At 36.3% G+C, this 14,236-nt stretch overlaps 1 protein-coding gene across 3 annotated transcripts in view; it reads right to left on the bottom strand.

The window, feature by feature from the left end:
- Nucleotides 1–14,236, bottom strand: part of AQR (aquarius intron-binding spliceosomal factor) — a 121,120-nt gene that overhangs the window by 86,134 nt on the left and 20,750 nt on the right. For all 3 annotated transcript variants that reach the window (XM_060294504.1, XM_060294503.2, XM_030844269.2), the window contains exons 9-13: nucleotides 12,025–12,101; nucleotides 8,730–8,794; nucleotides 7,482–7,598; nucleotides 5,419–5,532; nucleotides 3,605–3,708 (exon numbers count right to left, since the gene is read on the bottom strand). In XM_060294504.1, the coding sequence (XP_060150487.1) occupies nucleotides 3,605–3,708; nucleotides 5,419–5,532; nucleotides 7,482–7,598; nucleotides 8,730–8,794; nucleotides 12,025–12,101 (477 nt within the window). The remainder of the gene's footprint in view (nucleotides 1–3,604; nucleotides 3,709–5,418; nucleotides 5,533–7,481; nucleotides 7,599–8,729; nucleotides 8,795–12,024; nucleotides 12,102–14,236) is intronic.

Below are 14,236 nucleotides of genomic sequence, written 5' to 3'. Positions count from 1 at the left end.
AAAATGGTCTTGACTATTCTAGTTCCTTTGCCTTTCCATATGAGTTTTAGAATAAGCTTGTCAGTTTCTATCAAATATCCTGCTGGGACTCTGACTGGAAATGAATTATATCTATAGATCAATTTGGGCAGAATCCACACCTCAACTAAGTCCTCTCATCCATGAACAAGGTGTATCTCTCCATTTTTAAAATCAATTCACTTTAATTGCACAGACTTCCTTAACATGGTTTCAGATACCACAACGAAACTAACTTTCAAGAAATCTATCAACTGTCAAGTTTTGATATGTATCAAAGAATAATATTCCTAATTACTTGAAAAAGCTTTTAAAATAAACTTCCCTCTGTGTAAGAGTGGATTTTCTTCATTTACTTCAGGCAAAATAACATCTTAAAACAAACTGAAACCAACAACAGATCTGCAAATCCAACTGTCTTTCATTAAGCCAGACATTAAAAAGATATGCAAAACTGTAAAACAATGCTACTCTTCTCACTATGTATTCTTTTTTTCATTATGGAGTATATATTTTTCATTAACAATATGTATGAAATATACAATGGATTTTACTTGATTTTTAAAATAAATTAAATATTTAAAATTCCTCTACTTTTAATTTCTAATGTAGTAAATATAATGGCTATAATCCACATTAAAAAAGTTATTTGTGATCCTCAATGATTTGTAAGAGTATAAAGGAGCTCTATGGACAAAAATAAATTCCCTGGACAGACTATACAGTTATTAAATGTAAGGAAAAAAATCTACAAAAGTGCTTAAAAAATATAATATTTTTGTAATCTTTTGGTGAAGAAGGCCTTCTAAATAAAACATCTGTGGGCTTCCCTGGTGGTGCAGTGGTTGAGAGTCTGCCTGCCGATGCAGGGGACACAGGTTCGTGCCCCAATTCGGGAAGATCCCACATGCCGCGGAGCGGCTAGGCCTGTGAGCCATGGCCGCTGAGCCTGCACGTCCGGAGCCTGTGCTCCGCAGCGGGAGAGGCCACAACAGTGAGAGGCCCACGTACCACAAAAAAAATAAATAAATAAAATAAAACATTTGTTATTGTTATTAAAAAGAAGACTGAAAGATATGATTAAAAATTTAAAACATCTGTAATAACAAAATATACCATAAACAAAGTTTAAAAGGGAGAAACTGAGACAAAATAATTGCAACAGAACTAGACAAAATAATAATATCCAGGTTCCTGGATATATAATATAAAGGTTCCTTATTTTAAAAAATCAATAAAATGACAAACAATGGAATACAAAATAGCAAAGGATAACAACCAGAAAGTAACATACAATCACAGAATGCAAGTAAAACAATGAGAATCTTTTTGTCCTTGTATTGGCAAAAATGAAAAACTAATTTACCTAGTGTTGGAAGGGAGAGAAATAAATCTTCAAACACTATTGATGTAAGTGTATAATTGGCATTTTTTGGGAAGATAATTTAGCAATATGTAACAAAATTTAAACACATAACCCCTTTGAGTCAGCCATTCTGCTTCTGGGAATCAGTACTAAAATTTAAAAAATAGAAGTAAAAAGAATGTTCATTGCCTAATTGTTATAGTCAAAAAATTTTAAATTAAAGATCCGTCAATAGGTGAGTGATTAAAAAATAGTATGGTAGGGCTTCCCTGGTGGCGCAGTGGTTGAGAGTCCGCCTGCTGATGCAGGGGACACGGGTTCGTGCCCTGGTCTCGGAAGATCCCACATGCCGCAGAGCAGCTAGGCCTGTGAGCCATGGCTGCTGAGCCTGCGCGTCCGGAGCCTGTGCTCCGCAACGGGCGAGGCCACGATGGTGAGAGGCCTGCGTACCGCAAAAAAAAAAAAAAAAATATGGTAGACCTGTTCAACAGAACTCAATGCCATTATTTAAAAGAAGGAAGTAGACGTGTGTGTTACTATAAGTTATTACATATCCTCATATGAAAATGAATGACCAGACCAATCTCAGTTTGCTTCAGTTTAAATAGCCAATTAACTACACATAAATTCTCCCCAGAGTTAAGGAAAATGAGGAGATAACCGAGCACAATGGTCAAAAGTTAGGGCTCAGAATAAAAAAGAATGAAATCTTGCCATTTGCAACAACATGGATGGACCCTAAGGCCATTACGCTAACTGAAATAAGTCAGAAAGAGAAAGACAAATACTGTATGGGTCACTTATATGTGGAATTTAATGAGTCACTTATATGTGGAATTTTAAAACAACCCTCCCCCCCAAAAAAAACCAAGCTTACAGAAACAGGGAACAGATTGGTGGTTGCCCAAGGCAAAGGTGGGTGAAATGGTAAAGGAGATCAAAATGTACAAACTTCCAGTTATAAAATAAATAAGTCATGGGTATGTAATTGTACAGCATGGTGACTATAATTAGTAATAGTGTACTGCATATTTGCAAGTTGCAAAGAAAGTAGATCTTAGATGTTCTCACCACAAGACCAAAAAGTTCTCTATATATGGAGATAAATGCTACCTAGACTCGTGGTGATCAATTTCACAATAAATACAAATATTAAATCATTGTGTTATACACCTGAGACTAATATAATGTTTTATGTCAATTATACCTCAAAAAAAAATAATTAGGGCTCAGAAGTCAGACTACCTAGGTTCAAATCCTATCTTTGGGGCTTCCCTGTTGGCGCAGTGCTTAAGAACCCGCCTGCCAATGCAGGGGACACGGGTTCCAGCCCTGGTCCAGGAAGATCCCACATGCTGCAGAGCAACTAAGTCCAGGCACCACAACTACTGAGCCTGCGCTCTAGAGTCCATGAGCCACAACTACTGAGCCCGTGTGGCACAACTACTGAAGCCCGTGTGTCTAGAGCCCGTGTGCTCCGTGACGAGAAGCCACCGCAATGAGAAGCCTGTGCACTGCAATGAAGAGTAGCCCTCACTCGAAGCAACTAGAGAAAGCCCGCGTGCAGCAACGAAGACCCAACGAAGCCAAAGATAAAATAAAATAAATAAATTTATTAAAAAAAAAAATCCTATCTTTGCCACTTACTTGCTGTGTGACTCAGGCAAAGTACTCAACTCTTCTGTGCCTCGGCTACCTTATATGTAAAATGGTACCTACTCCTCTCACATGAATATTTTGAGAATTAACTTATTTATATACTAGTAGAGTACCTATCACAAAGTAAATAAATGTATGCTATTATTGCTATTTTCAAAAAAGTATACTTAACAGAGATGCCAGAGAACATTACAATTTAATAAATTTTAAACATGCAAAATTTTTCTTATGCCTAACCTCTAATATCACATAGGATGAACATTTACTGGTTTCTGTTGTATGTTGTTTACGACTGATGGGATACCAGCTTATATTCTACTCTAAAAAAATTTGAGGTCTAGGAAAAATATATAAGTTACGAAAAATAAAAATTTTACCAAAATAAAGAGAAGATGTATAATTATATTTAAGTGACTCAAAGATAACAAATGCTAGAGAGAAGCACTAGTTCTAGTTGTCAATAAACAGTAGTGCAACAAGTAACATCACCTAAAGTAGTGCAAAAGTAACTAAAACCAAAAAAGAAAATTAAAATTCAGTTGTCCTTTCATATTGCCTTACCTAAGAGGTCCAAAAAACTTGATCAAGGATTCCCGAGTATCTACTTCTGCAACATTTGAGAGGGCAAAATCATAGAGCTCAGGGAAATGTGCAAAAGCAGCTCTCTAGAAAAGAACAGAATTAACTAATTAATTAATGCCTACATATTAATATAATAAATTACAACTTATATACTGCATAATGGAAAAAAATTTTTTTTAATTAATGCAATTCTCCTTCTTATATGCTTCTCATATGTGACCTCTGCCTTATTCAAAAGCATTAGATTCAATGGGAAAAAAACAAAATTGTTCTAGCTGGAGAGTATAAAGAATCAATGTTCAGTTTCTGATTTCTAAAACTGTATTTTGCATATAAAGGAAAATAGCCAGGAAGGCCAGCTTCACTGACAGGAGAAGAGAAAGAACAAAACAAAACACTTTATGATCAAGAATTGGCCTAACAAAACCATAAGAAAGTCTCAAGGGCAACTCCCAATGAAGATGTATCTCAAGGGAGAGGCCTACAGCATAGTGTGCTTGTGCCCTGCTTTACTTTGGAACTCTGGAAAGAGAGAACCTCGCAGGGTAACACCTCCAACCAACGTGGGGTAAGCTGCAAGGAAACAGAAAGAGCAGCATCATGCTGATTAATTAAGTGTGTGTGAAATAACATTCTTAGTCCTCCATAATGCTCATGTGGCACTGGGAAGATCCACAAGTTTTCACGTGCTCTGTACTGGATGACACAGAAGGTTGCCAAGGTTATCGATGAGCCTGCCATGAAACAACTACAGGCAATGGCAAAATGACCCTGAAACCAAGCCTGAAAGTGAGCTGCCTGAGCTAGGAAATGAAGGCGAGTCAGCTCCCAGGAGGACTCCAGCACCATCAAGAACAAGGGCTGGGGGGCTTCCCTGGTGGCGCAGTGGTTGAGAGTCCGCCTGCCAATGCAGGGGACACGGGTTCGTGCCCCGGTCCGGTAGGATCCCACATGCTGCAGAGCAGCTGGGCCCGTGAGCCATGGCCGCTGAGCCTGCGCAACGGCCGAGGCCACAACGGTGAGAGGCCCGCGTACCGCAAAAAAAAAAAAAAAAAAAAAAAAAAAAGAAGAACAAGGGCTGGGGCCTTGTCAGTAGGCTGACAACCAAGCTCCAAGGGCACAGTCATTGTGCCTTGCTGGTGGCCAAGAGAACAGCCACACACCACACCCGCTGTGGTCACTTCAAGGGCAGAGGCAGAAGGACAAAAACACTAATGTTCTGAGAAAAGCAGGAAAACATGTCTGAGCTGATCATGAAAGACAATTTGAACTTAAGTTTGGCTGAGTCTTTACCCAAAAAAAGACTCTTTAAAATGTAAAGAACTGAATTACTTTAAATTGAGAAATAAAAGCTGCCACCAGACAAAACTGAGTTCAAGAGCCAAATGTGCTCAGTAATAGTAACAAAGGTACTTTTGGGGCACATCTGAGCTGCACTGGTAAATTTCAGTCCCATTACATGTGTTTATCTTTAAAATGTACAAAGCACTTACACATACTTTGTCAAGTTGAAATACCCTTTCATAAAATAAAACTGATACTTAAACACACTACACTGGCCCAGTAACTAATATTTTTTGAGTGTCAAATATCAATATACTGAGTCTCAAGATTGAGAACTATAAAAGAAAGCATTCTTTTTCACGAATCCATCAGAATTAGCAATATTTTAAAAATTCAAGATGAACACACTATGAAATTAGTACCTTTCCTATTTGTACTACATAAAATCTAAATTATTTATGACTCAACTTCATGGAGCAGACGCAAAAGCTATAATGCATTTCAATTACCTGTAGAGAAGTAATTCTATCATAGTGAATCGTAGTCATCTCATTCTCGGTCAGAGCATTTCCAGTCTGATCATTAATCTCAAAACCAGTATAGAACTTAAGCATGTCCAAAAGCTGAAAGGATACATTTAAATTAATAAACTGTGTAAACATGAGAACAAGAAAGCAAAAATACGACAGTATTAAAAATAATAAAATCCACATACCTTCTTAGAGGTACTGAAGAGCTTTGGAATGTAAACATTGCAACAAACATTTCAGCACATATACAAACGTGTTTTATTTATGTGAGCATAAAGTATATGCCTTGTGAACAGACTGTTAAGTCTACTTCATACACATGGTCTACTTCTACAGGAAAGAACTTCAACTGCAATCCCAATACTAAAGAGACATTAAGGAACTAATCAAAGAAAGTCAATCATTTTAATGGAAAAAAAAATCTATCTATATAGAACTATACCATTAGAGGGAACTCCTGAGGTCTTATGCCACTTAAAATTTTCTGATGAGGGTTTTGCAATTCACAATTAGAGATACTCTTCTCTATGCTTCTATTAGAAAAAACAGCAAGGTGGGAAAAGCTAAGCTAGTCATTCCTCTCTTCGGTCTCCATGGCCATCAAGCTTTCTTTGGCTTACTTCCTGGTGCTTTAAGAAGGCCTGCTTTCCCCCTGTGCTGGCAGTATCAACAGAATCAACAGAATTTGGGGCTCCATTCGCCCCCAATTTTTATTATTCTTAATTCTAATCTATGGCAGATCAAATATGAGGATTTTTTAAATTAATTTTTATTGGTGTATAGTTGATTTACAATGTTGTGCTAGTTTCTGCTGTACAGCAAAGTGAATCAGTTATACGTATACGTATATATACTGTTTTTTAGATTCTTTTCCCATACAGGCCATTACAGAGTATTAAGTAGAGTTCCCTGTGCTATATAGTAGGTTCTTATTAGTTATCTATTTTATATATAGTAGTGTCTATGTGTCAATCCCAATCTCCCAATTTATTCCCCCCCCAGATATTAGGATTTTAATGTATTTTAATATATGCAACAAATCACTGGGTAAAATTAATAACAGAACAGGAAAAAAAGGAATGCTCACAGATACAAGACAAAAGAATTCTTAGGACAGTGTGCAAATACACACACGAAAATTTTATCTCCAGCTGTTATCTGAAAGGTGAGTGTTAGAAGTCTGTTAGAAGACTTTTCTTCTGGATGACATTACAGGAAATGGGAAACCTTAATAGTGTGTCTTCCTACCCAAGGCAGCAAACAGAGTTCACTTGCCTTCCAACTCAAGGCAGCAGTCTAAGTGTATATGTACTTCCACACTATCAACTGCCTCTGTCACCCTCGTCTTATGCAAAGAGAGCCATGATATTAGGGCACAGTTCACTCGAAAGTAATGCTTATCATCTATTAATAGTCCACAGTGGTTACTGACATAGAATCAAAATATATATGAGTATGTGGGACTACATCACACATAATTTAGTCCAATAATAAAATCACATATGATTAACAAAACGTTTATCTGAATTACCTAATCGCCTCAAATTTAAAATGCTTAATTGTTTTACTGTTTACATTAATAAAATGAATATTCAGAAGAGAAAAAAAGGTTATAATATAAAATTAGTATAGGCCACCTATACAAGAAGGCATCCGTTTTGTATATTAAGACTTGGTTTAACTTTTTTTTTGGCGGTACGCGGGCCTCTCACTGTTGTGGCCTCTCCTGTTGCAGAGCACAGGCTCCGGATGCGCAGGCTCAGCGGCCATGGCTTACGGGCCCAGCCGCTCCGCGGCTATGGGATCTTCCCGGACTGGGGCACGAACCCGTGTCCCCTGCATCAGCAGGCGGACTCTCAATCACTGTGCCACCAGGAAAGCCCTGGTTTTACTTTAAAATGACTAATGAGGAATTTACATCATTCAATTCAGTATTTAGCAAAATATATGTTGCTACCAGTACTCCCAGGTGCATGGCAAAGAAAGAAAAGATTGACTTAGAAATGAAAACAATAAATATGTTCAGATCCACCAGTGCTCACCTGGGAAAAAAGATGGCCATCCTCTTCTCTACGAACAAGATTGGAAAGGTAACAGTGAACCAAAAGGTGGGAGTCATCCAGGATGGTATTAAACCAGCGTCTTGTGGGGAGTAGGGCCTAGAGAAAATAATCACCACGGCAATAAGTCTGCATGCTCTCCCAGCTACAGGTGAAGTCGACTGATACATAGTGCAGAAGTGCTAATCACATACAAAGTACCCTCAGCCCCCCAAAAGACACTCCGCACAAAGCAAAGGGTCTGGTCCGTGCTGTAAATAAATTCAGTGGTAATGTTTCTAAATAAAATCCAGCACTGGAAGAAATCTCAGATACCCTGGCCACTAGTTTGCAAACAAAATCCTATATGAAATCCCAATATGTATTGTGTGCAGGTTTAAAAATGGGGAAAAGGGAGTGGAAAACCCTAAATGGAGATCCCTTTCTCAGTTTCCTCTTCCCATATCATTCTATGACAGTCAGAAAGACAATACTGAGAAACTATGACAATCACAGTTTGGAAACCACTAATCTAGTCAAATACTCTCATGTTAAAGGGGAGGTTACTGAGATCCTCAGAGATTATAGTTACTGGCAGAGCTGGAATCTCAATGAAGATCTCATGAGTGACTGCAAGTCCAGTACTCTAATCCTCAGGTCTAGAAACCACCCTAGCTCTCCTGATAAGGAATGAACAGAAAGGATTTTCTTTCAATTTTCTGCATTAAAGAGGGAGAGGAAAGGAATGGAAATGAATTCAATCTGAACTATACCAACTCTGCATCTGAACTCCGTATCAAAATCTTGCACCTAGTAGCATGAAATCTTTTTTAAAAATCTTAATTTTAAAAATTGACTATAGCAAGCAGCTATATCTTTCTTCATCAATAATATTAGGCACATTTAGAAAAGTGAGATGATTAAAGCGATGGCCATAAATCTACAACTTCAGCCCTTTTTAAAACTCTACGTAGGGGTATTAAATATGACACAAAATAAATTGCAATTGCTGGACTCGTGTTTAATAACTACACTAAATAATGTTTTTTATACAAATGCAGCCATTTGACAGTCATCTGAAAACTTCAAGGGTCAATCACTTTTGACTTTCTTCTCTATAAGACATTTTGAAATAGGTACAAACAAACTAAGGCCAGTTTGAGGTGATAAAGAAGTATTTCATATATAGTCACAGGCTTAATCTTAGCCTCCTTAATGATTATGCAACAGAAGTCACTGCACACTTCTTACCTCTAGATCAATCATAAGTTCAATAAATCTTTCACAATAATGAACTTTGTCCATAGTGACAGGTTCTAGACATAACAGAGAAAACATGTTAAAACTTTCTTACTTAGGGCGTTTTATGGTACTGTATCTTAAAATTGGCAGTTATTTAGTTATTTAAACAAGGTTATTTGTCTCATTCATCAGGATTGGACTAACTATGGTTCAGAGCACAGACCTCACATATATTTCAAAAAGGCCAGGCCTTACCCTTACAGTAAGCTCTATAAATATGAGAAAATGAAAAATGCAGCTTAGATGAGAGACACATTTTAAAAATCAGACGTGCAAAAATATTTTTAAAGTGTTAATTTTTAAAAATGTGTACCAAGTGATTAGATGTTGAAAAAACTTGAATAGAAAAACTAGAAAGGCAGTTTTATCTCAGTTATTGACCTACTTTCCTTATTTTCTTCACATACTAAACATCTAGAATTTCTTTCATATGCATAAACACATACACGTATGTGTACCTGTATACACACAAAGATATATATATATATCTCTTTAAAATGCACAGAAAATGGGTGGGGAAGATACAAAACAAACTAATTAAAGGGACAATTTTTGTGACTTTTTTTCACTGTACATGTATTAACTGACATTAAAATGTCAATGACACGTAGAACAATAAAATATTTTTTAAATCACTATCTTGTGTTATTCATGAGCATTGATGTACTATTTTTAAAAACATTTTTGTTTTTAAAAGAATTACAAACCTTGTGACATGACATGCTTTCGGATTACAAATGTCTTTTTTTTCTAAAGTCAGAAAATGTTCTGCTATTTTACCAGCTGAAACCAACCTGACAAGACTGTTTCAATTGAAGAGAGATAATTTCAGGGTCCCTAGGCTAAGGACTCCCAGCAGCAAATAAACCAGTGCTAGACCTGTAGAAGGCATCCTACAAATGCTTAAATAAATCCACTCTTTTACTTGTAGCATACAGGAAAATAGAAGGCTTTATGTGAAGAAAGAAATATGAATACTTTTGTAACTAACACATGCCCATAATCCAAACCCTAAAATAACATAACTATAGAATTTCACAGCTGGAAAAGACCTCAGAGAACATCTGTACTACCTCTTCATTTTCCAGGTAAGAAACTGAGGACCAGAGGAAAATAACTTGATAAAAGTATAGAACAAAGTAATGGCTGGTTAGAACTGGAATCCAGGTTTTCTGAGACATAGTCTAGGTCACACAGCCACTAAAACTAAAGAATTTAAAGGAGCGACTTTTAAATTAAATCCATTCAAATCGGTCCTCTGTTGTATCTTTTCTTCCTTATTACTGTCAAAGGAAAATAATTTTGTCCAAAATTTTAAAAGTGAACAAGAGCTGTATTTGTATTTTTATTTATTGCTTGAGAAAATTACTGGCAATGGCCTATTTAAAATTAGAACGTGATGCTTGGTACTCAATTTCTGAGTTCTGGTGGATAAAACAGCATATTTTTACACTAATTGGCCCTACTAGGCATAATTCTTCAGAGCTGAAGCCCTGTTATTTCAGTTTCAGACATCAATATATCCTTATTGTTTGCTTTTTATGTGTATTGTGTATTTTTCCTTTCTTCTGATAGCCGTCCTGACATCTCAGACCACCCTATACAGATTTCCTTTATAACAACTGATATGGACAGGTTGTCTGTAATGACCCTGTAAAATGAAACTACACACAATCTTTTTTACTCTTTTATAAATTAGTTTTCTATTTCCTAACTATATATTCTATCTGTTTTTATGCCCTCTCTGAACTGGCACACTATTTTCATCACCTTGTTGGTTCCTTTGCCAGAAAGTTAACAAATTTTGATTAAAGCTCAAGATCAATCTAAGAAATTTTCTTTTCTGACAATATATTATGACAATGGCAACAGTTAGTAGTTTATAGGATGTTAAAATTACTGCAGGTCCTATATTGTTGTGTTTACTTGACTTTCAAACCTTTCTACATGACATCAATTTTTTTTTTTTTTGGCCACGCTGCGTGGCTTGTGGGATCTTAGCTTCCCGACCAGGGATTAAACCCAGGCCCACGGCAGTGAAAGCACTGAGTCCTACACACTGGACCATGAAGGAATTCCCAAGATGACATCAATTTTTATGACCCTAATTGTTACAGACATTACTGGTTCTCATTATTACTATTTGTGCCAAGGAAACCAAATCTAAGTCTTCTTTCCAGGTTTAAGGTTCTTAACTGAAAGATTTAAATACACAAATATTAAGTGACATAGATTACAAGCATATGACAATTTTTTCTTTATACTGATGCTGGTAGTAATACTGATATTATGCCCCAAATCAGGTACCATAAATTAGCATTTATAGCATTAGTATCTACTCGTCACTGAATTACAGGTGTGATTTTCCGTTGTAAACTATTACTTGGGCGGGGGGGCAGCAACATTTATAAGTAAATAATTGTTGTATTTCAGTTTAAACAAAGCTACAATCTGATTCATATATATGCTATAATCTCTGGTGCATATAAATATGGTACACCTACAGCATTGTTCTTAGATTATATTCCAGTTAGAAAATAAAATATTAACAACCTATGACATATCATACATAATGCTTATAAAGATCTTGCGAACCCAGAATAATGTAATTAGCTCTTCCTGGTACATAGGTCTCTCACTCACACACACACACACACACACACACACACACACACACACACACACACACACACACACACACACACACACACACACACATCTATCTATATACAGTATAATCATGATATATTTTGAAATTTATACTCTACATAGCATATATTTATATATGTTTCACCAATAAATGGGGGCCACGATGGAGGAAAATCCTTCCCATCTCATCTTGTAGCTCATATCTCAAAATAATTCTCCTCTTCCCCTCCTAACAATATTTGATATTACTTGAAAACACTACTCAACAAATTGTAAATGCCATGTAGATAGGGTCTGTGAGTGTCTTGTTCACCATGTCCCAGAACCTTGTTCAGGACCTGTGGCTTATAAGCAAGCTCCAAAAATAAATAAATGAACATTTTAATAACCATGCTGGTGCCCTTAAATTACGTGAATTTCTAAGGCAGCCACGATACTCAGACTGGTAACTTATTTGAAAGGGGAAGGACATAACCCCTTGTCAATATAATTTAAAATCACTCTGAGAGCAGTTTTTAGACTAAAGATTAGTAAATACTATATGGGAATCTAAATGGTAACTTCACAAATGAGCTGAGAAGAGGAAGATAGTTACCAGAAAGTGGAACTGATTTCAGTACAGAGATAAACTTCTGGATGAGCTGTGAAAGAAATCTTCTTTCTTGATAGGCTCTAAAATCAGAGAGAACAAACAGTGACCAAATTATTTTTGAGAAATAATTATTTCAAAAGTAAAATTTAAATGCTGAACAGCCTTTCTTACACTGTTCAAAATGTTCCATTTCTCTCTGAAATGAGGACCATAATTTAAACACACAGCTTCTTCTCTGAATGTAAGTACAGCACTACATGAAGAAAAGAAGAGCCTCATTACTGGCCTAATAAACCAGCCAAGAAAGCATCTCTATCTTCTTACTGTAAAAGTTTTCACTTGTGATTTAAAGGTCAGAACTAGAAAGTTTTCAAAATTTCATTTACAGTCTGCTCTTGAAACATAAAAAATCTAACATTTCAGTATGTAGTTAAAATGAGATAAGCAATTACATACTTTAATATGTTTAAACTATTAAACAGAGTATTACGATGTATAAAAATTAAATGTTAGTTTAAAAAACAACTGTTTACTCATTACTAATTTAAGATGCACTATGTACCAACTAATCAAAAAACAATCATAAGGTACTGGATGGCTACAACTGATTATGCCAGTCCTGGTGGAAATAAAAAGGAGGAGAATGACTAAAATATACTTGAAATGACAAGTCATAAAATATAATTAATAGCACAAGCCAGCATTAATAAAACTGGCTGACATTAACTGAGCACTTACTGTGCCAGGATGTGAGCTGTGTTAAGTACATCATACAAAACAGTCTCATACTGACGACAGTCCTACGAAACAGGTACTGTTGTCTTGATTTCACACTGAGGCTCAAGGAGGTACAGTAACTTGCCCCAATTTACACGGCAGGTGAGTGTGAAACCTAGTTAAGTCTGATTGTAGAACCTATACTCTAAACAACTATACATAGTCTAATCATTATGAAAAGACCTGATGTTTCAATAAGAAACACAGTCTGTTTTAGGAGTTCAGAAGAAGAAAGCACTGTGGCCTAGAGTAGTTGGTGTGGAAGAGCATGTAGAAGGTTACCCTTCAATTAAGTGGAGTAGAGTGGAAAGGGTAGTTAGGGAAGGAATGTTTACAAAACAATGAATAGTCTATCGATTTGGAATTAAATCATATAGAGGTAACGGGAAGAGAGAGTTTAAATTTTTTAGAAGTAGTCAAATAATGCAAAGATATCATGTAATTAGCCCAATCAAGAGGCTATTGGTTAGAAAGATACCATGGAAGAGATGAGACTGGAGTTCGAAGTTAAAGAAAGGATATTCCTATTCTGACCCTAATATCCTGTCCTTATAGCTCTCACCTCCTGACTCCCAAACTTGTTTCTCTGATATCCAGCTTTTTTCAGTTCTTCTCATTTTCAGTAATCACCAGCAAAACTCCAAGCTTCACTTCTTTTTGTCCTCAACCCTCTTTTCATAGTTTACATACTCACTACATAATCTCACTCATACTCATGACTTCAGTTACTATCTACAGGTGTATACAGACTACTCTCCTAAGTGGAGGAAAAAATAAGAGTCAGAAGAAGTTATCATAGGCCCAAGGGAAGCGAGTCCTAAGCATATAAGCAGAGGGAAAAAATAGTGAGTGGAAAAGAGCACTTAAAGATGAAGAAAGAAAAAGGATCACTGCTGGAAGATTCAGAGAGTAAATAAGGCAAGAACACAGTTAGACCAGCTAGCCTCAAAGAGAGAGCGGAACAAATCTCTTAGAGTATACACATTCTTCCCCTGGGTCCTACTAACAGCACTTTGTTTGATGAAATAAATAATTGCTACTAGACTTTTATCCAAATGGTAATACTTACTATTAAAATACCCTGCAACCCTCATCTGCTTCGTTAATTGTTATACTTGATTTATTTTTCTCCTTAGCATGGACCACCACATAATATACCATATAATTCATCTGTTATTTGCTGCCTTCCGCAACTAGAATGTAAGCTCCACAAGAGCAGGAATTACTTTCCATTTTCTTCTCTGCCACAACTCCTATACCTATAATAGTACTCAGCAAAATAATAAACACTCAATATTTATGGAATGAATGAACTGTATAAAATGGAGTGTATTAGTCATTGTTAAGAGTGCAGGAGTAAGAAAAAGAAAGATAAGTTGGAATGATAGCCTGCAGACTGTGGAGAAAATTGAGAACCATCCACGACAGAGACTATGAT

This window comes from Globicephala melas, chromosome 2 (genome assembly GCF_963455315.2).
Source record: "Globicephala melas chromosome 2, mGloMel1.2, whole genome shotgun sequence".
Classification (NCBI taxonomy): domain Eukaryota; kingdom Metazoa; phylum Chordata; class Mammalia; order Artiodactyla; family Delphinidae; genus Globicephala; species Globicephala melas.
This window is presented reverse-complemented; position numbering and strand designations above follow the sequence as displayed.